The 26,498-nt window shown below is 43.8% G+C and overlaps 1 protein-coding gene across 1 annotated transcript; it reads right to left on the bottom strand.

The window, feature by feature from the left end:
• Window positions 1-8,330: 8,330 nt before the first annotated feature.
• LOC140723325 (scavenger receptor cysteine-rich type 1 protein M130-like) lies at window positions 8,331-13,402 on the bottom strand. The gene is made up of 4 exons (XM_073037922.1): window positions 13,321-13,402; window positions 11,420-11,731; window positions 9,269-9,583; window positions 8,331-8,653 (listed from the first exon to the last, which is right to left on the bottom strand). The coding sequence occupies exons 1-4, from the start codon at window positions 13,400-13,402 to the stop codon at window positions 8,331-8,333; spliced, it is 1,032 nt and encodes a 343-aa protein (XP_072894023.1).
• Window positions 13,403-26,498: the final 13,096 nt, after the last annotated feature.

Below are 26,498 nucleotides of genomic sequence, written 5' to 3'. Positions count from 1 at the left end.
CCATCAGAAAATGCAGGATAAAGACAACAAGGAGCTGCCAGTTCGTTGTCGACTCCGGTGTGAGTAACCTCGTTCCATTGTTCTAAGGACCGTCAGTTCTAAGTCTAACATCGGTCCTGGATTCTCTACAAACCCAGGACTCCGGGTAAAGACTCTCCTGGATACCGATTCCATGTTCGCTACGTCAATAACGCCTCCCGAATCTGTCTCCGCGCCCGTGTTCCTCACTTGGGTATGTCCACCGACACGCTGTGTAACACGGACATGTCTCCTCTGAGGCAGAAGTTGATATGTTCCATTAAATTCTCAAAACACTTCCTCATTGTTGCTGTCATTGTAACTGACCGATAGTTCTTCAGGCAGATCATCAGGTTCTCATAAGAAATCGGTATGTGAAATTTACTTGTACCTCTATCAGACTGTCGAAACAAGATGCTAAAGATCTTCCTGAGCACGCCAGGCAGTTGATCAGCTCGGGATTGAACTACTTGGCCAGATATCCCTTCTAGTCCGGATGCTTTTGGTGAGTTTGCCCTCATGAACGCTAATTGCATGTCAGCCTCACAGACTTAAATCACAGAATTATCGGGGGCTTCGGGAATTCTTGATGTCTCCTCCACGTTTTGACAGTCAAAGCGGGCATAAAATGGATTTAGCCCATCTGGAAGCGAAGCTTTTTGTTGACTACGTCGCTTGATTTTACTTTGTGCAAACCCTGCCAAACTTGTCAAGCTTCCTTCATGGATTTCAGCAAGGCATTTAGAAAGGTACACTAAGCAAGGCTTAATGAGAAAATAAGGAGACAGGGGATCCAAGGGGACATTGCTTTGTGGATTCAGAACTGGCTTGCCCACAGAAGGCAAAGACTGGTTGTAGATGATTCCTATTCTGCATGGAAGTCGGTGACCAGGTGTGACTGACGGATCTGTTCTTGGACACATACTCTTCGTGATTTTTATAAATGCTCTGGAGGAGGAAGTGGAGAGATGGGTTAGTAGTTTGCCGATGAGCCAAAGTTTGGGAGTGTTGTGGATTGTGTAGAGGGCTGTCGGAGGGCACAGTGGGACACTGATATGATGCAAAACTGGATTGAGAAGTGGCAGATGGGGTACAACCTAGATAAATGTGAGATGGTTCATTTTGGTACGTAGATCAAATACAATAGCAGAATATACAGAGTATTAATTTTAAGACTCTTAGCAGGGCGGAGAATCACAGGGTTCTTGGGGTCCCTGTCCATTCGACAATCAAGCTGCTGGACAGTTTTTCTCTGTGGTTAAGTAAGATTATGGTGCATTTGGCGTTCATAAATCGTGGGACTGAGTTTAGGAGCCGAAAGGTAATGTTGTAGCTATATAGGAAGCTGGTCGTACCCCACTTGGAGTACTTTTCTCAGCTCTGGTCGCCCCACTACAGGAAGGATGTGAAAGGCATAGATGTTGCCTAGATTGGGGAGCATCCCTTATGAGAATAGGTTGAGTGATCTCGGCTTTTTTCCCTTGGAGCGCCGAAGGATGAGTTGAAATGGCTAGCACGGGATTACCTTAACACTTTTAAGGTAATTCGAAGTAGGTACAGAGGAGATGACATGGGTAAGTTTTTTTTAACGTCGAGTGTGGTGACTGTGTGGAATGGGTTGCCGGCGACGATGGTAGAGGAGGATATGGTAGCATCTTTCAACATTCTCCTGGACAGGTACAATTACCTCAGAAAAATAGAGCACTGTAGGTAATTAACCCTAGGTAATTTCTAGGGTAAGGATATGTTCGGCACTGCTTTGTGGGCCGAAGAGGCTGTATTACGCTGTAGCTCTTCTATGTTTCTATGATTCATGCTTATTGTGGAAATGTCCTTCTCCCCTTACATTTCTTCGTGGGCATAGTCCCATGGCCACTTGTAACTTTCCTGCTCACCGGTCTTGTATTCCTCTTATCCGGCCCTCGCCAATTTGCGAATCTCATGTTTCATCTAATTTTTCGCTTTGCGAAAGATTCTGAGTGATTTAGTACGTCCACACTGGTCTATAATTAATTATATGAAGTATGTAAGAGCCATGGTGTTTTCATTCAGATCCATAGATAAGTTCTTGAACTCAGCTCAGTCCTCCAAAGATAAACATCTCATAGCTGTTGCTTCTGCCTCCCGCGACGTCCCCTTTTCTGTCCAAATAGATAGCGCTTATCTGCTTGTCTGCAGGTACGAGAAGGGTGACTGCTAAATCCGATTTACCGAAATCCGTTCTGGTCATGGAACGACATTTTCCACAGTTATATATCCGAATATACAAACTACACGAACGACAAATTAAGAATTGCTCAGGTAGATCGCAGGAAGATTCTGGCAGCGATGACAACAGATGAGAAAAGGCTGAAGTTTCTGGTCCGGATAGGCAGGCCAGATATGTCCCGCAAAGGAAGAAATACTCAAATGGCAGGAGTAGGCAACTGTGTCTTACAAAGGAACTTATGGAATGCGTAAAATCCAAGGAAGTGATATATGAAGTAGCAAAATTGAGTCAGAAATTGGATGATTGGGAAGATCGTAAATTCCAAAAATAGGCATCCAAAAAAAAACTCTAATGGAAACATGAAATATGAGAGCAGAACAGCCAATAACATAAAAAGGATAGCGAAAGTTGTTTCCTTTCAGTTGTCTGAAGTGGGAAAGGGAGATGAACGCTCATATTGGACCACGGGAAAATGACGCTGTGAGGTGGGAATTTGAGACAAAAATAGCAGATGAGCTTAATATTTATTTTGCATCTGGGGTGTAATGTGATGGCACCAGCAGTGTACTAGCAACCAGTGAGCGTCCGTTGGCAGGAAAGAGTGCTATTTCAAACGAAAAATGCTTGGCAAACACAAAGGTCTGAAGATAGCTGAAGCAACTGGACGAAATTGACTAAATCCCGGAATTCTGAGAGAATATGCTGAAGAGAAAACAGATGTATTGGTCGTGACCTTACAAGAATCATTTCATTCTGGTATGGTCCTGGAGGACGGGATGATTGTAAATATCACTCTAAGAAAGGAGGAAGGGAAAGGAGAGAGAATTATAGTCCCGTTTACCGATCCACAGTGGTTTGGAAAGTGTTGGATTCTATTATATATGATGGTGTCCCAAGGTACTTGGAGAATAATGATAACATAAGTCAATGTCAGCATGTTTTGTGCTGAAGTAAATCTTGTCTGATATACATGTTAGAGTTCTTCGAAGAAGTAATAAGCAGAGTGGATAAAGGTGAGGCAGTGGATGTCATTTACCTGGACTTTCCACGTCGTTTAATAAGGTGCCACGCATAAGGTTGCTTAACAAGATTAAATCCTATGGCGTTTAGGAAAGGAACGGAGACGGATAATGGAATGGCTGATAGGCATGAAGCAGGGAGTGGGAATGGAAGCGGCCCTTTCTGATTAGTTGCCAGTGACGCACGGTGTTCCTCAGGGGTCAGTATTGGGACTGCTGCATTTCACATTGCTTCAGTGATTCAGATAATGGATTTGATGATCAAAGCTTGCTGATATTACGAAGAAATGTGCAGTGGTATGTAGTGCTGAGAGTGCAAAGTGCTGGCAGGAGGATTTAAGCAAATTGGAAGAATGGGCAGAGAAAATTGCAGATGGATTACAGTGTAGAGAAATGTATGATAACGCATTTCGATAAAAAGGAGCAATATGCGGACTATTATCTAACTGAGGAGAAGTTTCAAACATCAGAGGTGCAGAGGGAATTAAGAGTACACGTGAAAGACTACCAGAAGTTAATTTAGAGTTTCAGTCTGTGGGAGCAAAAGACGAATGTAAAGTTGACATTTCTCTCAAGTGGAATAGAATATAAAAGCAAGGAAATAATATAGTACACTAGACAAACGGCACTTGGAGTGTTCTCAGCAGTTTTAGCCCTGTCTCTCTGAAAGGGTGTGCTGATATTGCAAAGAGTGCAGAGGAGATTGTCGATGATGATTCCGGGAAGGAAGGTGTTAACACTTGAGGTTTGTCCGGCAGGTGGATCTATACTCACAGGTATCTCATTGATATCTACTGAGTGTTGACGGGACAAGATAGGGTGGGTGTGGAGAGGATGTTTCCTATGGTGTGGGTATCCAGAAGTAGATGCAGAGCCTCAGTTTTGAGGGGCGCCCGTTTAAAAGAAGGGTACAGAGGAGTATGTTCAGCCATCTAGAAGTAAATATTTGTAATGATATGCCACAGACGGCGGTGGAGGCCAGGTCGGTACGGAGAGTTAGGGCGGAAGCTCATCGTTACTTGATCAGACAGAATATCAAAAGATATGGCCAGAAGGCAGGTGTTTGGTGTAGATTGGAATCCGAGATCAACCTTGATAGATGCGTCGCAGATTCGATGGGCTGAATGGCCTAATTCTGGTTCTATGTCTTTTTTATGTGATAGCATCAAATTTGCTCACAACCTGCTGCAGCTTTCAGGATGAACCTATCAAAACTCAAAGTGCAGCAAAATATCACTGATGGAACAAATATTACATTCAAAAGTCAGCGTAGTGACGGCGACAAGTACTAAGTAAGTCAAACAGGAAGAAATCTATCGATCACTACATGAAAATCAGCTAGAAGGTAAGACTCACTTTCGCTAGATTCAACTCATGAAGACGTAAAAGGACAGCATTTCTGTTACAATGGTGTTGAACGATGAAATGCAATCGCCAAACGTCAGCTGACCTGGGTATTGCTACCACTTGGTGTGCGGACCTTGGTAAGTCTGATGCGATTCGCATACTGTGTGACATCGCTTGTGATTGAACTATGTCACATCTCCAGTCAGGTTGATCGTAAAAATGGTTCTCAATTTAATTGTACAATTGGCAGATTGCGTCCTGCATTGTCGATGACTAGCATGCATCTGGGCATGGAGAATATCAGTAATAGAACTGCATGTGTCTCAAAGGCTGCACTGAGCTACAAGCCAGTTAAGAGTCTATGCATTGTAGTGATATATTTCGTTTCCTCTTTCTGTCACTCCCACGCCCTGTCTACCGCAATGGAATATCATTGATTTTGCAAGGACGTTTCAGTTTAGGTAGCTGCGTGCGTAAAAAAGACAATATGTGCATTATTCATGATATTTACAACGGATTTTCCTGTCAACGTGTCACTCGTTCGTATTTCATTTTCCCTTTGTATACCGATTGATATTCATCACATTTATGTTCAGGGCAAGTATCACTATTATATAAAAGAATAGCACTGAATGCACAAGTATACAAACAAACTATTTCATCCCATACATTGACACATCAAGACTAGAGTTTCAGAGAAAATCTACGGAATATGGCAAACAATTAATGTTGGTTCAAAATTAATATCACAAAATTGATCTCTTTCAGACACTCCTGGTGACTAGACAATCAGATGCACAAAAATAAAATAATAATTCCATGAAAATTGTTATTAGTGCACGGAGAAAAATATCACCAAATTACTTCATTAAAAGTTGTAGCGAAAAATATTAGAAGTAAAAGACAATTACTTCCGTCGTACTTGAATGTTTATTTGAGTCTTTATCCCTAATGGTTCCGATCAGAAAAAATGTCAGGCGTCAGTACCATCGCTTTGTTTTGCACTTTCTTGCAAATTTCTTTTTTCAAATTCCCCCTCCAGAATCTCTTCCTTGCGCAACTGAATGCTCAATTTCCATCTTTTGGAACATAGAACAAAGAACATAGATGTGCCCAGCGTGTAACCCACTCTATAAACTGCATATAAATGCCCTAACACATAGCACTCTACTTTACTGAACTCAAGGTATCTATTTAAGAGTCTCTTAAAAGACCCTATTCTATCCGCATCCATCACTGACAGTGCACTTCATGCACCCATCACACTTTGTAATAACATACCCCTTACATCCCCTCTATATCTACTTCCAAGAACCTTAAAACAATGCCCCGTTGTAGTAACATTTCACTCCTATGAAATGACCAAAATATAATTCATATAAACTTTGTATGTACCTCTATCAGGTAGAGCCATGGAACCATAGGGCCATAGAACAGTACGGTACAGTACAGGCCCTTCAGCCTTCCATGTTGCGCTGACCCATATAATCTATAAAACAAGTACTAAACCCACACTAACCCATAACCCACAATTTTTCTTTCATCCATTTGCCTGTCCAAGAGGCTCTTAAATACCGCTAATGTTTCAGCCTCCACCACCATCCCTGGCAAGTCATTGCAGGCACTCACAACCCTCTGTGTAAAAAAAAACTTACCCCTGATGTCCCCCCCAAACTTCCCTCCGTTAATTTTGTACCTATGCCCACTGGTATTTACTATTTCTGCCCTGGGAAACAGGTGCTGACTATCAACCCTATCTATGCCTCTCATAATCTTGTAGACCTCTATCAAGTCCCCTCTCATTCTTCTACGCTCCAAAGACAAAAGTCCTAGCTCTGCTAACCTTGCTTCATATGACTTGTTCTCCATTCCAGGGAACATCCTGGTAAATCTCCTCTGCACACTCCACATCCACACAGCTTCGACATCCTTCCTATAATGAGGTGACCAGAATTGAACACAATACTCTAAGTGCGGTCTCACCAGAGATTTGTAGAATTGCAACATGACCTCTCTGCTCTTGAACTCAGTCCCCCTGTTAATGAAACCTAGCAACCCATAGGCATTCTTAACTGCCCTACCAAACTGTGCAGTGTCCTTGAGGGATGAACGAATTAGAACCCCATGGTCCCTTTGTTGATCCACACTCTTTAGTAACTGACCATTAATCCTGTACTCAGTTTTCTCATTTGTCGTTCTAAAATGCTTCACCTCACAATTGTCCGGATTGAAATCCATCTGCCATTTTTATGCCCAACTCTGCAGCCTATCTATATCATCTTGTAACATTCGACCACCTACAGCGCTATCTACAACTCCTCCCATCTTCGTGTCAGCCGGAAAATTACTCATCCATCCTTCTGCTTCTACATCCAGGTCATTTATAAAAATCACAAATAGCAGGAGTCCCAGGACAGATCCCTGCGGCACTCCATTAGTCACCGACCTCCAGGCAGAATACTTTCCATCCCCAGCTACCCTCTGTTTTCTTCCTTTAAGCCATTTTTTTAATCCAAACAACCAAGGTTCCACTTATCCTGTGCCTCATGACTTTCTGGATGAGTCTCTCATGAGGGACCCTGTCAAATGCTTTGCTGTAGTCCATGTAGACCCCACCCACTGCCCTACCCTCATCAATTTCTTCTGTTACCTCTTCAGAAAACTCAATCAGGCTCGTGAGGCACGATCTTCCCTTCAGAAAGCCATGTTTACTATACGGTAACCTCTTATCCTCCGTCACTCCAAGAAGAAAAAAATCCGAGTTCACTCAACCCACTCTCATAAGGCACGCTCTGCAATCAAGGCAAAATCCTCGTAAATCCCCTTTGCACCCTGCCTACAGTACCCGCATTTTCTCTGTAGTAAGCTGTCCAAGTGGGGTCTGACCAAGCTGTAACATTACCTCACGGCTCTCGATTTGTGCCAGTGCTATAACTTAAATCATCATATATTTTGACCTGAATGGAAGTCTGAAATTGGAAAGGATAAACAAGGAGACTAGCAATAATACAGAGGGAATAAGTGAGGTATGTGGGTGGGGGGGGGGGTGAGGGGAAGAGAGAGAGAGCGAGAGAGATAGAGAGAGATAGAGATAGAGAGAAAGAGAGAGAGAAAGAGAGAGAGAGAGAGAGAGAGAGAGAGAGAGAGAGAGAGAGAGACTGACTGAGAGAGAGACTGAGACTGAGAGAGAGAGAGAGAGAGAGAGAGAGAGAGAGAGAGAGAGAGAGAGAGAGAGAGAGAGAGGGGGGAGAGAGAATGCAGGTAGAACCCTTGGTATTTAATTGTAATCAATAGCAAAATTGTCGAACTGCCAGGACGATCCCGTTCAGTACATATCCCAAATTATGGATAAATCGTTGAAAATATCTGTAGCAATTTCGTAGTTCTAGCGAAGCAGAATTAATGCTCAACTTCTATGCGAGGTTTGCACATTTAGTCCAAATAAATACATTTTTATTCATTCGTGCACAGTTTTCTATGCACCTTCTCAAATTGTACTAGCTACTAGGTTAATTGAGTGCAATAAATTCTTTCGTATGTTTTAGGAGCGGGGCTGCGGTAGGAGCTGTGGGTGGGTATATAAATTGGAAACCCTGCAAGAGGGGATATGATTATCAACGCCGATTTGAGTAAACAAGTGGAGATATAAATATCGGCAAGTCTCAGTGTTTCTAGATTTATCTAAATATAATTAATAGCAACATGATATTACAAATTAAAATTTCCACTTTTCCATGCTATTCACCTGAACACAGGACGCCAACGCCGATGATGTCGGAGGAAGACCGATTCAATATGGATGTCCTGCAATTTTGAAGATGCGATTCGCTTCCTTCACACTGAAGGTCGGTCACCCACACGGGCCTGTCTTTCCCTCTGTGCCCAGAGGCGATGTAGGAGGATGTGGCCACACCGCAACGCAATTGATTACAGACAACGTTGGTTTCATTGATATTCCAGAAGTTATCCTGAATTCTGCTCCATCTGCCGTTATCATAAACCTCCACCTGGCCGTCGCAGCGGCTTCCCCCTTCGGTCAGCCGCAGAGACCAAATGTCATCTACAATATGGATGGGATTGTGTAAAACAGTTAATAATTAGCCAATGTATCCCAGATATGTTCAGCTATTAGCGGCAAAAATTAGTTTATACACCGATTTCCTACACGGCAATCACTCAAGAAGCCATTTAACCACTCTTCTCAATCCGCAGGATAACAAAAGACACACACATAGCGGTCCCAGGTATTATTCTTACTCGCCGAACATAAAGGAAGCTATTGATTTATTTTTTAATATCAGTCATCGTTTTTTTTTTCAACGGTTTATAATATGAGTTAACTCACCTGAAAATATTACATCTTTATTTTTACAGATTTTAAAATGTCACTAAAAATTACTATCTTGACACCAATTGACATAATTCTCTGCACTTTGAAATATTTTCTCCCCATATTTTAGATTTATTCACTGTCTACCCAAGGACTGGATAATGACAATAAAACAGTTCAAATTGCAAACACAGATTGTTGCCTCAAAAATTTAGATTCGTGACATAGTTTTGTCGGAAAATTTTGGATACATTCCATTGTTATTTTTTCTTATTTTTGTCTCTGTTATGGATATCTCTACGACCAAAGAATGGTTTCATTCAGACAAACGCTTCAACAACTCACCGGTGCAGATCAGGCTGGCGTCATCTCCATGCGAACAACTGATCTGACTCCACGCTGAGACTTGACAATCAGCTAATCGGGACTCATTGCCCAAACAAATGTAGTCATCCTTCCACATTGGCCCGTTTCCTGTGCCAAAGTATGCATCTCTGGGAGTTGCCTTTACTGCACCACACTGTAGCTGTTCACAGACCACGGCAGCATCTTCCAAGCTGAAGTACTCATCACAAAGTGTTCCCCACTGGTCCCCGTGCCGAACTTCCACCCGGCCGGAACATCTGTTGTCCCCATCAACGAGTCGTGCTTCATGATTCCCTGTTTTATTCATAAAAGAAGTCAGTTAATTAATCGAAACATAAACTAATTGAAAGAACTTGCACAGGATAAGACCGCCATCCAGTGCGTCTGCTCGGCAGAGCGTCGCGAAAATAACACTGTATAGCACAATGCAGACATGTTATTTTTTTAAATCTGATTGATCCGCAATCATTTTTCCAAAGTATTTTTAAAGTCTTGTGAATAATCTGCATATACCACGGCAGGAATCTCGCATTTTTGAAGGATATTTAACAGAATGAATAACATAGTTTCAAACATTGGGCTATGCAGGTGAAGAAGGGTTTCCTTGTCTGATTTCTATACAGTACTCCTGATTCTGTTGATCGTTCAGTTTCATGCCCATCACTCTAAATGTTATATTCTGTCCAAGTTGAAAATACCATTATTCAGCACCATATTCGACCCGTGCAGTTCTTGCGCAATCAATGGCCGGTGTGCATATTTATTATGTTTATTTATTTTCTTATTTATATGTAATATTTGAAGATGCTTCATGCATTCAAATATTGTGCACTCACATGGGATATTTTCGAATTTCTTTTTCTTTATTGGCAATTAAATTGATGTTTGTCTTTGCTTGTTATGTATATTTTCTTCGCACTTTTCCATTTTTCCATGTTTGTTTATTTCACTGACGACTCATTTCTTAGGTTCATAAGCAACTTTCGAACTGTTAATCACGTTTGGTCCCAACAAATATCCGCTAATGATTATAAACTATGTGAATTCACAAACTATCTTTCGTTCAACTAACAGCTATATAGTTCATATTTTATTTATTCTTCTGCTTTTTTTTTATCATTTTACAGTCGTTATGTCTAAATTTCTAGCAGTAAAATCCGAGGCTGTTGGAACAAGTTATCTCGCTATAATTATGTATTTTCTCTACTGGTGCAGATGCACGTTTCGAAGTTCTGCGGCAAAATCAATGGTTTGTATTAAGCTGCAGTTCCACACCAATTCATCTGTGTGGTTCCGTTCAGAAGAAAGGAGAATTGTTTCGGGCAATATTCAATTACCCGTCAATGTATCAGTACTGAAATAGATGATATTTAATTGACTTGTGTTATTAGATATAGCCGTTATAGAGCTGAAAAACCAACTGCGCATTTTAACGTTTAATCAGTTTTGTGTCTGTATTCAGACGTGACGAAATCCAGTATCATTAAATTTATTCGAATTATTAATTTTTATGTTCAGGTGTACGGTATAATTTGAAAGGTGTGCCGAAAAAACCTGCGGCCATGTAGTTCACACTCAATTTCTAAAGGAAAACACCAGTTCACATTTTTAATATATTTTCGACTGCGATAATGCATTGTTTAATTTATAATAATGCTGCATGATCAACTATTTTCCTTCAAACATAGAAATGCGTATTTCTCTGCATGCTTATCTTTGTGAACTTAACGAATCTTAACCTGCACGTTTTTGTGAGAGTAGTATCATCGTGCATAACGCCTGCCATTACGTTCCCCGCTGAAACAAATTCCACGTTATTAAGGACACTCAGTGTCTTGATGCAGAAGTAAATGGGCGAATCTACAAACTTCCTTTGCTCTCGGCTTTGTGGTTTTATCAGCGAAATTGCTGCGCTATTGTTGGTGATTTTTGTTTTCAGTTTATTAACAAATATCAAATATCCTAATTTCTTTCGCTGAAACCAAATTGAAGCCAATCATTATTTTATTCTTCCGGCACTTTCACCCTGGTAATCTGCCCGTCAATGTCAGATGAAAATCTGCTGATGCAATTTGCAATTCGCTAATGGGAGAATTGTCGATAACAGATATCTGGATCCTAGGTACTCACCAGAGCAGATCACACCGACATCATTCTCATGGGTGCAGCGATGAGTTCCTGAGGAAAATGGACAGTCCCATAGCCTCGACTCATTACCCTGACATTCAAAGGCATGAGTCGAAACGTGTCCTGTTCCTTCCCCAAAATAAGCTCCTCCACGCACAGTAACAACGACTCCGCATTGAAGCTGACTGCACACCACGTTGGCATCATTCATATCCCAGTGCAGATCACACACCGTTTTCCAGGTGTCTCCGAATTGCACTTCCAGTCTTCCCGAGCATTCATCATTTCCAGACACCAATCTTGGAGCTCGGTGATCTGAGAACAATATGAAGCACAGTCAGGAAAATGAACATTTCAACAATATGCGTTCATTGCATATAAAGTTTCAATTGGTTCTCAAACAGATGACAAGGTTTTCCACGGCCAAGTTTCATCATGGGATATCGGATCTGAGTATCAAAATTACTCTCTCTCTCTTTGGTCGATAATTAAGGCCAGATAACAGATTCTAAACACGATTATTTGTTTTCTAATATCCTTTTTTTACTAGAGGAAATTATATTACCACTCTTATGGTATGATAACACAGGCGTGAAAATATCATTATAATTAAGAAAAAAAGTAAAAACGTTATTATTGTTGTTATTATTATTTATTCATCATCATCATCATCATCATCATCATCATCATCATCATCAGCAGCAGCAGCAGCAGCAGCAGCAGCAGCAACATCATCATCTTCATCCGTTTGTATCGGAATTCCAAAAGCATCATTCATTTTCCACAAAGGGAATACACGGAAATTGAATTTTAAAAAAAGCTGCAACTTCCCCATCGTCACCTTGTGTTGGAGCCAATTATTCACTGAAAAACATGTGTATAATAAAAAAATGAAGTAAGCATTATATATAGGAGACAAATACTTTCAAACATGAAATCTGATGAAATTTAGTCAGGATTTTTGACTAAGAAACCATGGCTACAAATAGCAGTCCCCATTCAATATTTCTCATTCAGAATTCTATAAAGGTGAGGAATGCACACACGGAGATTAAATTGTCAAGACTGACGGCATAGTGTTCTGGATTTGATGGGAAGAAGAATCCCCTGTTTATCCGACTGCACTTTCATTCAAAGAAATAATGGTTGGGGAATTTTGTCAGTTTGCTTACATTAATTCTATGTTCCACAACCTTTTCTACAAAAACACCATTCCAAAAGATTCTCGAACTTCTTCAATCTGTACATTTTTGCTAGTCCCTCTGTCATCTTACACATGGGTTCCATATTCACGGTGGCCCCTACCTTGGAAAGAAAATGCAGTGATGTTGTTCCTTACAGATGAAAGTAGGTAGCGCAGAGGCTTCACATCCAATTTATGATTTTCGTAACTTCTACCACCTTTAAATGGACCCTATCTCTCTCTCTCTCTCTCTCTCTCTCTCTCTCTCTCTCAGCATTTATCCCTACAAGCCACCAAAATTCTACACTTGTTCATTTACCTCCTTCCTCTCCTCCATAACAGGCTGCATCAAGTCCTTCCAGGTAAGGTAACATTTCCACTACGAAATGCTAAGTTCGTCTAATGTAACTATTGTTTCTGTGCCGCCTCCACTACATCAGTGAAACCTCATCAATCTGCAGCTCATTTTTCTTTCACAAGCGGAACTTCCCCATAGGCCAACAATTTAATTTCGACTCCTCTTGCAACATGACGGTCCATAGCTCCACTTGTGCCACGATGAGGACACACTCGGGTTGAAGTAACAAAACCTCATTTACCGTTCTTGTAGATTTTATGCCGATGGCATAAATATGGTTTTATCCTTGGAGTTAAATCACAGTCACTTCCCCTCCCCTCGTCTTCAATTCCCCACTCTAGCCTCTTATGACGTCTCACCTACCTAGCACATCCCTTGCTATCCCTCCTCTTTCCATTTCTCTGAAGTGACACTTCTGCACATCTACGTATTTCCTTCTACGCATCTCTATAGTTTTCCCACCCACTTGCTTTCACCTACCAACTTCTAGCTATATTTCCTCACCACCTCCCATCTTTTCATTCAGGCGATTGTCCCTTTCCAAACTGTTCTAAGAAGTGTTCGCCGAATCGTTTACTTATTTGCATGGATGCTGAGACCATGTGCTGTGTTCCAGCAGCGTTTCTGTTGGCTACTGTAGATCTCCGGTATCTTAGTAGGTACATTTAATGCCACAGAAATGTCGACAATATACATCTTGAAATTATTGTTCTTCGCAAACATCGACGAAAATAGAGGAGTGTCTTAAAGTATGAATAACAGTTAAAACGTTGGAACCCCGGAACATATCCAGCTCCCCCTCCCCCGCACAAGCAGTTGCAACGCAGCGATAACCCACCCACCAACAACAAAAAAAATCAGCAACCTCTATCGACCACTCAAGCGTGCAGCAAACTATCAATAAAGACCCAGACTTGCCGTATCCCAAAAACGACGTGCACCCGATAATGTGTCATATCACAGGCTCGCTCTCTCCCTAATTAGGGAACAAGAGGTGTCCCCGTTTCACAGTGAGAGGGGGCATAACAAACAAATCGTTGACTGACGATTTTAGAAGTTTGTTCTGTCGCTTTTCCAGAGCACTCCGGCCACTGAGTTGGCAGCAGAAAGGTGTTGCTTTCCGGACAGACAATCCACGGCAATTAACCCTCTGCCGAACTTGCTGACTATGCAACGAGTATTAATTATCTATCTATATATATATATATATATATATATATATATATATATATATATATGTGCTATAAGGTAACATCTCAGTCTGCTTTAGTGAAAAATAGCTTTATCTATTGTTAAAAAATCTCAGGCTGTCCGTGCAATATCATTCTGATGCTTTTCTACATCCTATCAAGATTAATAGTAGCATTCACATATCACGTCGATTATAATTATCTTAAAAATTTAAAAGTGCATTGGCATGAAGATAGCGTACAGCCTTACCTCAGCAGAATCACGCTCGAATCATCGGCCAATGATGCAAATAAATTATACCAATTTCTAATTGGCATGTCACTGCCGGTAAGCAAAGTACTCACCCCGAGTTCTCTATGTTCAGCAAAAGACCTCAATAATTCTATATTATCGCATCTCTTCTAATTTCGTAAAATAGAACAATATGCATCATTTCCGCATTTTACTACTTGATCTAATGCCAGCTGTAAATGCAGGCGATATTCTTAACAAACCAATGTATCAGTAATTGGATGTCAGCAACAGAGCTATCAATCATTATATCTGGATAGCAACGCAATTCGTTAAGCGGTACGACAGACGCAAGGAAAATGATTTTCCTCGGTCGCAAAACTGAAAGATAAAAACAATACCTCAGTGTGTCTCTCTGTGTCCTATCAACAATAAAGCTTGTATTGAAATAGCTACCCCAATAGCGATACCACGTGACTTAACTTTATGGGTCAAACTTCAATAATTTTCATGGAGGAAGCATTTACCGCCTTGCCTCGTCGATTCTCTTGTTTAGCTTTCCGAAAACCTCAGTTTCATGACAGAGACCTCGCGGAAAAACATCAAAGCGCATAATACGAAATTCATACAAACACTCACATAGAATCCACTTCTAATATTGCACATGTAACACTCTGTACGGCTTCAGTACTAAGGCTAATGTAATGGCTTCAGTGTAATATTCTACTGTTAAGGTAATGGCTTGTCTGTAGCAGCAATCTTTGTGTTATGACAAGAGATAATGGGACGTTGGAATTCAGTGGCTAGCCAATAAGAGATTGTTGCTGTGTCTTGTGATTCTGGACGCAGTTGTTTTGGCGGGCTTTTGCCAGAGGGCGAGAAAGGGATGAACAGAGAAGACGCGATTGGGAAGATTCGGTTGGCCGCCAGACGGAGTGGGCTCCGAGCGGGCGTCCGTAGGTGGGCGACGCTCGGAAAAGATCGGATGGTGGAAGGAAGACTACTGAGTGAGCTCCAACGATTGTGCACAGACTGTTTAATAAATTGGCACCCTTTGTCTTCTATAGATTGTCACTCTACTAACCACACGGTCAAAGTAAAAGCTATAAACTTAATCATTTAATCGCATATTGTGCATTGTTTGTTTTTTCGGTTTACTGATTTGTAACAGGGGACACATCGCGCAGCATCCACCCAAATGAGATTTCCTAAGTTTGGCCGGACCGGGGTTAGCACCCCCGAGATCAAGCCGCTCGGTGTTACACTCCTTTCATACAGTTTATTGTTCTCAATACTCGATTGTCTTTGCAGTCAACATAAATAAAGGCTTTGCATTAAACTCCCCGCATCTTCAGCTGCATCTCCTGTAACTAACGAAAATGCATTCATCTTTGCCAGGGTTTGATATCTTTGCATTTGCTCACCATGCGTTTAGGGATAGCTTTCCGGAATTGACAACAACAAAAAAAAAAAAAAATGGTTTGCAAGATATAATCAGATCAGAAGAGGTAGATTTTTGTTTTTGTTCTGTTTTTTTTTTGCAGAGAATAGAGGTTATCTGGGAGAAGCTTTCACGGGTTTGCATATTTTTTTTTGGCAGTACATTCAAGACGTCATTCAGAGTCTGTCAGGCCAAACATGTCCCCATATTCACATAAGATTCAATATTTGTCGATGTGTATTTTATAGCATTGTTAAGTCCAACCATCTTGCCCTCTTATAATATATATGCATTAATCAAACCACACTTCATCTTGGGTCACACGTTGGCGTAGCATTTACTGTAACATTCTACAGCACCAGTGATCAAGATCCAATTCCCTCCACGGTCTGTAAGTTGATTCTCCGTCCTGCCAAAGTCCGCACAGGCTTCTTCGGGATGTTCCGGCTTACTCACGTTCAAAATATGTTCAAGTTATTCAGGGTTGGTGAGTGGTGAACATGCTGTGTTGTATCATGGCCGATGTTCATCTCCAACTTATAAGACGCATTTCACTGAATGTTTCTATGATTCAGTGTGCAGATGATCAACAGAGAAACTCTTCTAAAAAATACTTAATTTACTGGATATAACGTTTTCCCAGGTTATCCAATCTGGCTCCTTCATTAAGTTACTCAATTCCCAGCAAATGTTCTGTATCACAAGTGTGGATTAACTACAGCTGTATAAAGTTCTGATTAGTGACAATATTCTCTTTTTATCCATATCCTGTTGTATTATATATTAAATATCTATCAATTTCATTTCCTCTATACAGTTGATATTCTTACGACTGACATTTATTTCCTAGTTATTGATGCACATCGTACACACGAAAGTACAATCACCACCCTTTAGATGCAACATTAGTCACAGATTAACAATAAGACAAACATTGTTCTATCATTGGATTCTGTCTCCTGCATCGCAGCGCAATATCAAAATGATTCAGCTTGCCTTGCAACCCGTGTGCCTCACCTTTACGAAATCCTGTTGTACAAATCCCTGTGCAAATTATCTTTAATGTGCACTGCTGTGTCATGAAGAATATTCCCAATTACTTGAACAATTAATCAGGTATATTAGAAACACGGGAATACCCCATCACAACGTTATGCAGAATATGCAGAATCAGACCCTGCCTTTCCAACAATCTGCTTTCCCCAGTGAATACAAATATCGTCCTGCGGAGTTCCTGTCGGTTGACGACGTTAAGAGAAGGCAGACGATGGAAACCCAGCAAGCCAATGCAATTACCAGTTTTAGTAAAATTTACTTAATGATTAAGGACTGTTAAAATTACCCAAATAGAGGTTATTAATATCGAAGAATCATATTTTTAAAAATATCGTTAGGCGGTATATTAATATATATTAGGTATGCTGTCCGGAGTTTATGAGGACAGATTCCCTTGTCAAAGGCGGAGAAATCACAGCTGAACCTGAGTATGTAAACCATAGCAGGCTCAGTTGTACAAATGGCTACTGTGTAAACCGAGTTTGCTTCACAGGATTTGATGGAGAGACAATAGCTTGACCGCAGTCATGAAGAATTGATTTGAATAACTTTCAATCCATTAAGTCCTTCTCACCGTCTGCTACAGAAAGGATCTCGTAAGCTGCAAAATGTTGTAAATTTTGTCAGTCCCATCATGAGAACTGGTCTCTGTAATGTGCAAGACATCGTCAAGGAGCGGTGCTCATTAAAGAGACTCCCTCCACCAAGGGCATGACAATTCCCATTGGTAACATCAAGAAGCGGGTACAGAAGCATGAAGGCAGTCACTCAGCGATTCAAGAGCAGCTGCTTTCCGTCTGCTATCTGATCTCTGAATGGCCACTCAGCCCATGATCACGACCTCACTATTCTTTTTTCTGTTTTTTCACACTTCATTTAAATTAACTATTTCACACTCACGTACACATATCATGTTATATGTGTGTGTGTGTGTGTGTGTGTGTGTGTGTGTGTGTGTGTTTATATACACACACACACACACACACACACACACACACACATACATACACATGGCATGACATATGTGGAACAAATGGATCAGCCATGATGAAGTGCTGGAGTGAGCTTGATGTGCCGAATGGCAGAATGTTGCTCTGATATTATATACCTAGAGCAATTCACATTTTTTTTCCTATATTTTCAAGTATTGCATTCTACTGCTGCTATAATGTTAACATATTTCATGACAAATGCGGGTAATATTAATTCTGATTCTGATTCCTGATATCCGATCTCTCTAGAAACGGCAGCATGTACTACGGTGCCATTTTCTTTTCCACTGTTCATAGAAACCCCTTTCAGACGTATCTCCAGTTTTATGAGGTCAAGAACTCCCTCTGAATCTCTTGTTCTCTGTTTCCTGTTCAGGCAATCTACAGCATTGTCCCGAGATGGAACGGTGTTGTTCATATTTTTTCTCTATTCAGGACAGGTGATTAATTCAGTTCATCCAGTGGTTTAATTTGGTTCAAGTTTCCTGCAGTCGCGATAGCTTTTGATCCTCTCAAGTTTGACAATATCTGGGATTAATCTACTATGAAAATGTAATTTCGGCATTGCATTAACCCTAATTTTTTTCGCATTGTTTTCATACACTGCAGTTTCAATTACTGGTTTTGCGAGACAATGGCAGTTACACAACGGCAAAACTTACATACATTTGAAATTTAAAATGCAACGTTGCAGTTAACACAAATCTGAACCGAATAGAAAAGAACACAGAAGCACACAGACGACATTTTCAACGCAAAGGGGAGTACACGCACGTTCTGAGGTCGAAGATACTTCGTTATAACTAAAAAGGCAAACGGTTCTTTGTAATGATACCAAGCAATAGCGATGGTCTGAAATCATGTTCCGATTTTCTCACAGAATGAATGCGGAATCTAATCCGGAGGGACGTTGGCATTTACAATGCCGTGAGTGTGATCATAAGACCATGAGATATAGGAGCAGAAGTAGGCCATTCGGTCCATCAGTCAAGGCTGGTCTAATGTTTCCAGTCATCCCCACTCCCCTGCCTTTCCCCCAAACCCTCTGATGTCCTGATTAATCAAGAACCTACCTACCTCTGCCTTAAATACACTCAATGACTTGGTGTCCACAGCCGCTCGGAGCAACAAATTCCATAGATTTACCAATCTCTGACGAAAGTTGAGTATCTGTATCTTCGTTTGAAATCGCCCTTCAATCTGTTCAGGACTTTTAACATTCCGAATGTTTCTATAAGAACCTCCCTCATTCTCTGGAACTCCAGGGAGCACAGCCCAAGAGCTGCCCTTCAATTCCTGGAATCATTCTCGCGAATCTTCTCTGAACCCTCTCCAATGTTAGTATATCGTTTCTAAAATACGGAGGCCAAAACTGCGCGCAATACACTGTGTGGTCTGCAATTAACTTACAGATCCTCAACATCACATCCCAGCTCTTAACTTCAGTACCTCTAGAAACGAATTGCAAAATTGCATTTGCCGTCCTCAGCACCATCTCAGCCTGAAGGTTAACCTTATGGTATCCAGCACAAGGCCTTCCAAGTCCCTTTGCATTTATGCATTTTGAATATTCTCCCCATCTAAATAATGGTCTGTCCGTTTATTTCTTCCCCATGCACTTTCCAACATTGTATTTCATTTGTCACGTATTTGCTCTAAGTTTTTAAGCTACCTAAGGCTCTAAGCACTACACGCTCTTTCACCTATCTTTGTATCATCGGCAAATTTAGCCACAGGTCCAGTAATTCCATAGTTCAAATCATTGACATATATCGTAAAACGCAGCGGTCCCAACACCGACCACTGTGGAACTCCACTGCTAATCGACAGCGGGCCAGAATAAGATCTGTTTTCTGCGGAACAGCCAATGCTCCACCCATGCTAGTAACTCCCCTGTGATTCTATGGCTCTTATCTTGCTAAGCACCCTCATGTGCGGCACCTTGTCAAAGGCCTTTTGAAAATTTAAGTACACCATTTCTACTACATCCCCTTTGTCTACCCTGCTTATAAGTTCCTCAAATAATTGCAATAGTTTAGTCATGCAGGATTTTTTCTTTCAAGAAACAATGCAGGCTTTGGCCTATCTTGTCAACTGTTTCCAGGTATTCTGTAATCTCATCCCTATCATCGATTCCAGCAATTTCCCAACTACTGATATCAGCTAACTGGTCTCTGCTTTTCTCTCTGCTGCCACCCACCCTTCTTAAATTGCAACGTAACATTTGCAATTTTCCAGTCATGCAGCACAATGACAGAATCTTTCGATTCTTGAAAGATCATTGTTAAAGTTTCCACAATCACTCCAACTAATTCCTTCAGAACCCGAGGGTGCATTATATCAGGTCCAGAAGATTTACCCTCAGCCATTAAGCTTCCTGAGCACCTTCTCAGTTGTAATTTTCACTGCACATACTTCACTTCCATGACACTCTTGAATGTCCGATAAACTGCAGATGTCTTCAACTGTGAAAAATAATGCAAAATACGCATTTAGTTCCTCTGCCAACTGTGTGTCTCTCAGTACAATATCTCCAGCGTTATTCTTATTGGTTCAATATCTACCCTCAACTCTCTATACTTTTCAATACCTAATAATGCTATTAGTATTTTTTTATATTAGTCGCCAGCGTCCTTCGATACTTCAACTTTTCAGAATCAGAATCAGAATCAGAATCAGACTTTAATCGTCAAGTACCTATGCACATACAAGGAATTTACTTCCGGCAGATGTTGTCTCTCTGCTCAAAACAATAATAATGATAAATATAAATGAAAATATAAATTGTACATACAGGTAGTGCAATCCAAGTAATAGGTAGCTGACAGTTAACCGGCAGTTAACTGTTCAGCAAAGTGACCGCAGTAGGGAAAAAACTTCTCCAGTGCCTATTAGTCTTAGTCTGGAGGGATCTGAAGCGCCGACCAGACAGAAGCAGATCAAACAGTCCGTGCGCAGGATGGGAGGAGTCCTTTATGATGTTCCCCGCCCTCTTCTTCAACCTGGAAGAATACAGGTCCACAATAGAGGGCAGGGAGGCTCCAATAATGCGCTCGGCAGTCCTCACTGTGCGCGGTAGTCTGGTTCTATCCTGCTTGGTGGCGGCTCCAAACCACACAATGATGGAGGTGCACAGGACAGACTCAATGACTGCAGTGTAGAATTGCAGCAGCAATTCCTGAGGCAGACCGTATTTCCTCAAGAGCCGCAGGAAATACATCCGCTGCTGGGCATCCATCAGATACATCCATCTTCAGGATGGAGCTGATGTTCTGCTCCCACTTCAGATCCTGAGAGATGGTGATACCCAGGAACCTGAAGTTCTCCACGGTGTACACAGGGCTGCTCAGGACTGTGAGGGGAGACATAGCGGGGGAATGTCTCCTGAAATCCACTATCATCTCCTTTGTCTTGAGCGTGTTCAGCTCCAGATTGTTCCGACTGCACCAGAGCGCCAGTTGGTCCACCTGCAGTCGATATGCAGACTCATCACTATTCTGGATGAGTCCGATGACGGTAGTGTCGTCTGCAAACTTCAAAAGCTTCACATAGGGGTTGGAGGAGGTGCAGTCATTGGTGTAGAGGGAGAACAGCAGTGGAGAGAGGACACACCCCTGAGGACATTTCGTTGCTAATGACCTTTTTTGTTTCCTTCTGCAATCTCGATCTTCGCTGTAGCTTTGACCTCTTTGTAAGCACTCTTTTTTGTTTTTGATTCGGCTCCCACTTCACTTGTCAGCCAGGGTAGAGTCCTTCTTCCATTCGGATTTTTTTCTTTTTTGCCATATATCTGTCTTGTTCTTCTCTTATTTTTCGCAGAAACTCCAGCCATTAATGTTCTACTGTTCTTTCTGCTGTTGACCATTTCCAGTCACCTTGTTCTGTTCCCTTCTCATGCCATTGTAATTTCATTTACTCCACTCACAGACCAACACATTGGGATTTAGTTTCTCCTTATGAAATTGCAAAGTGAACTCCATCATATTCTGATCACTTTTCCCTAAGTGTTCCTGAACCAAAAGCTCTCTTATCACCGCCAGATCATTGTGCAACACCCAATTCAGCGCTCATCAACAAGCTGTTCTAAAAAGCTATCCTTTAGACATTCCACAAATTCCCTCTCTGGAGGTCCAGTACTGACCTGGTTTTCCCAATCCACTTACATGTTAAAGTACCCAACCAATATCATGACATTACTCTTCTGACACTGTCTTCAGAAATCTCCTGCTGCAACTTGTAGTCCACATCCCGGATGTTGTTTGGAAGCCTGTGTCAAACTGCCAGTAGGTTCTGTCATACGGGAGGCGTTGGAACGGACCCAAATGCAAGACACAGACACTTAAGTACAAGGGAGAGGACTAGGTGTATCAAGAAAAGAAGGGAAGTGGAGTAGAAACGACGTTGGACAAGACTCAGGCTCTGGACGAGACTAGGATACAGGGCCTGGGCTAAAAGTAGACTAGGAAAGTGGGACCTGGACGATGAACTAGGAGTGGGGTCTAGGAACGAGGAACCTGGACAAGGACTCCGAGCAAGAGACCGGACAAGAACCTGGAAGCTGGGTCTTGACTCGGGCTCGGACTCCGGATTCAGGCGAGGACAGGACTTGGGGGCAGGACGCGGGACTCCAGGACTGGACTTGGGGGCAGGACGCGGGACTCCAGGACTGGACTTGGGGGCAGGACGCGGGACTCCAGGACTGGACTTGGGGGCAGGACGCGGGACTCCAGGACTGGACTTGGGGGCAGGACGCGGGACTCCAGGACTGGACTTGGGGGCAGGACGCGGGACTCCAGGACTGCACTTGAGGGCAGGACGCGGGACACCAGGACTGGACTTGGGGGCAGGACGCGGGACTCCAGGACTGGACTTGGGGGCAGGACGCGGGACTCCAGGCCTGGACTTGGGGACAGGACGCGGGACTCCAGGACTGGACTTGGGGACAGGACGCGGCACTCCAGGCCTGGACTTGGGGGCAGGACGCGGGACTCCAGGACTGGACTTGGGGGCAGGACGCGGGACTCCAGGGCTGGACTTGGGGGCAGGACGCGGGACTCCAGGGCTGGACTTGGGGGCAGGACGCGGGACTCCAGGACTGGACTTGGGGGCAGGACGCGGGACTCCAGGCCTGGACGGGGGCAGGACGCGGTACTCCAGGACTGGACTTGGGGGCAGGACGCGGGACTCCAGGACTGGACGTGGGGGCAGGACGCGGGACTCCAGGCCTGGACTTGGGGGCAGGACGCGGGACTCCAGGACTGGACGTGGGGGCAGGACGCGGGACTCCAGGACTGGACTTGGGGGCAGGACGCGGGACTCCGGGCCTGGACTTGGGGGCAGGACGCGGGACTCCAGGCCTGGACGGGGGCAGGACGCTGGAATCCAGGACTGGACGTGGGGGCAGGACGCGGTACTCCAGGACTGGACTTGGGGGCAGGACGCGGGACTCCAGGACTGGACGGGGGCAGGACGCTGGAATCCAGGACTGGACGTGGGGGCAGGACGCGGTACTCCAGGACTGGACTTGGGGGCAGGACGCGGGACTCCAGGACTGGACGTGGGGGCAGGACGCGGGACTCCAGGCCTGGACTTGGGGGCAGGACGCGGGACTCCAGGACTGGACGTGGGGGCAGGACGCGGGACTCCAGGACTGGACTTGGCGGCAGGATGCGGGACTCCAGGACTGGACTTGGGGGCAGGACGCGGGACTCCAGGCCTGGACTTGGGGACAGGACGCGGGACTCCAGGACTGAACGTGGGGGCAGGACGCGGGACTCCAGGACTGGACTTGGGGGCAGGACGCGAGACTCCAGGACTGGACTTGGGGGCAGGACGCGGGACTCCAGGACTGGACGTGAGGGCAGGACGCGGGACTCCAGGGCTGGACTTGGGGGCAGGACGCGGGACTCCAGGACTGGACTTGGGGGCAGGACGCGAGACTCCAGGACTGGACTTGGGGGCAGGACGCGGGACTCCAGGACTGGACTTGGGGGCAGGATGCGGGACTCCAGGACTGGACTTGGCGGCAGGACGCGGGACTCCAGGACTGGACGTGGGCATTACGCGAGACTCCAGGACTGGACTTGGGGGCAGGACGCGGGACTCCAGGACTGGACGTGGGGGCAGGACGCGGGACTCCAGGACTGGACTTGGGGGCAGGATGCGGGACTCCAGGACTGGACTTGGGGGCAGGACGCGAGACTCCAGGACTGGACTTGGGGGCAGGACGAGGACTGGACGTGGGGGCAGGACACGGGACTCCAGGGCTGGACGAGGACATGAAGCTTAGACTTTGTCTTGGTGGAGGGAGAGCAAAGCAGAAGCGGGGAGAGGCGTAGCTGGACATGGACACTGGCCCTGGACGAGACCACGACTCAGAGCCTAGGCTACGACTTGGACTTGGACACGGACTGGAACGTCCTCGGAGCCTTGGTCACGGAGCACAGGAACACAGAACACAGAGCCAGGACCCCGCTTTGGGAACAGAACGTAGGACCGGGGCTTTACACAGAGTCGGGACACCTCCTTGGGACAGGACTTAGGGACGGGTCTCATACACCTACACGAAACACAGGGACACAAAGATATAATTCCAACCTCAACAGAAGCTTCCTTCTGATGGCATGGCAAGGCTCCGGTCTCACTCCGACGGCTGAACCTGACGGCGATACAGGGGAGGATGTAGGCGAGGTTGCTGGCAAGGCTTCAGAGGGAAGGAAGACTTCAGGGTAACGGCAAAGACGGCCTGACTTACCCAACGGAGGCAAGTACAGGAATGTACAGATCCAACCGTGAGGTAACGGCAAGGATGGCCTGACTTACCTCACTGAGGCAAGGACAGGAATGATCAGATCCCACCACAGGGTGACGGCAAGATCATCCTGACCCCACAGAGGCAGGACGGGATACCAACGAGCTGAACCAGCAAGCACACTCGAGCCCAGGATCACTTATATTCCAAACACAATATGAGAGTCAGGTGCCTGTTTAAGCACAACTGAAACAACGGTCAGCGAGAATACTGGGAGTCCGGTTTCCACGGACCGGACCGTGAACCGGAATGCGGATTTCACGGAACGGACCATGACAGGTTTCTTTTACCCTTCTCATTTCTTAACTCACCTCAAAGAGACTATACACCTTCCGATCCTACATCATCCCTTTCTAATGATTTAATATTATTTCATATACACAGAACAACACCACCTGCTCTGTCCGCTATCCAATCTTCCCACCACACCATAGATCCTTGAGAGATGTGAGGGCCGTTTCCTAATCCCTTACTTCCTACATGACTCATCACATTTTATTCATACTTCGCAATTAGCTGAAGTTTACTGACAGCTTCGAAACAAAACGGAACACAGGGGGACTAACAACAGCTGTGGTGCAAGAGAAATTGCGAAAATATCCAGTTTGGTCTATGGTAGTCCTGATGACAACATTTTGTATTTTCGTACCCACAGATGTCGCTTGATCCGTTCAATCGTTCTGGTGGCTGTGCCGGCTGTCACGTATTTACCTTTTTATGTAGGGGTTTGAAATCAGAATGGTATCTCATCATGAAAGTAATAATATCTAAACGGATAGATTTAGTACCCGATCTCTCGCGGCGAGCGGTAAGCTTGTGTTATTTTGAATTTCGGACAGCCCGGATCAATAAAGACAGGGTGTACCCAGAGAAAAGGGGCTCGATTTACCTGCGCAGATAACTCCGGCATAATCGGGTCGAGAATGGGTGTAGTAACTCCATTCTTCTGATTTACACTCCCGCAGAGCAGGCTCGGTCCCGTCGCAGGTAACATTATAGGTTATACTGCTGTCAAAAACCTTTCCAAAGTGATATTCGCCTGGGGCTTTCAGCGCGGCGCCGCAGCTCAACTCTCTACACACCACAGTTGCATCCAGCAGATCCCAGCCGGAAGCACCAACAGGTCTCCAGTATCCCCTGAAGTTCACTTCCAGTCTCCCGGTGCATGGACTTCCTCCATTTTCCAGTCTCACCATCATACTTTCTGGAATATAAAAAAAAAGATTAAACGTCGACACAAGAGTTTTTGAATAGGCTAGAAATGTTGAGCAACAGGCACAAAATGCTGGCGGATCTTTGCACATCAGTCAGCAACCATCGAGAGGAGCAAAGCACAGAGAATACGAACATTGATTGTTCACGCTGAGGAATGGCGTCAGCCCGAATCATCGATTGTTTGTTGATTTCCACATATGTTTCATTTAGATACTGTATATATTTGTTAATTAATTAGGCAAACAAAAAAATAAATACATATATAAGCAGTTAAATTGATCAATTAGAATTTCATATAGATATTCATTGGTATGTTAGCATATCTGAAAACAGGTAGAGTGAACTCGGCCTTTTCTCCTTGGAGCGACGTATGATGAGAGGTGATCTGATAGAGCTGTATATGATGATGAGAGGCATTAATCATGTGGATAGTCAGAGGCTATTTTCCAGGGCTGAAATGGCTGCTACAGGAGGACACAGGTTTAAGGTTCTGGGAAGTACCGAATATGTCAGAGGTAAGTTTTTCACGCAGGGAGTGGTGAGTGCATGGAATGGACAGCGGTAATGGAGGTGGATACGATAGGGTATTTTGAGAAACTTTTGC

This window comes from Hemitrygon akajei, unplaced genomic scaffold, assembly GCF_048418815.1.
Source record: "Hemitrygon akajei unplaced genomic scaffold, sHemAka1.3 Scf000109, whole genome shotgun sequence".
NCBI classification, from domain to species: Eukaryota; Metazoa; Chordata; class Chondrichthyes; order Myliobatiformes; family Dasyatidae; genus Hemitrygon; species Hemitrygon akajei.
Note: the sequence above shows the minus strand (reverse complement) of the source record. Positions and strands in the feature narration are given on the sequence as shown.

Bases quoted from the DNA above. Each gene is read 5' to 3' on its own strand.
- LOC140723325 (XM_073037922.1), bottom strand. From the start codon at position 13,402: ATGCGTAGAAGGAAATACGTAGATGTGCAGAAGTGTCACTTCAGAGAA. The intron at 9,584-11,419 runs GTGAGTACCTAG...TGAATAAAACAG, and splicing joins TGTCGGTGTGATCTGCTCTG to GGAATCATGAAGCACGACTC. The intron at 8,654-9,268 runs GTGAGTTGTTGA...TCCATATTGTAG, and splicing joins CGCCAGCCTGATCTGCACCG to ATGACATTTGGTCTCTGCGG.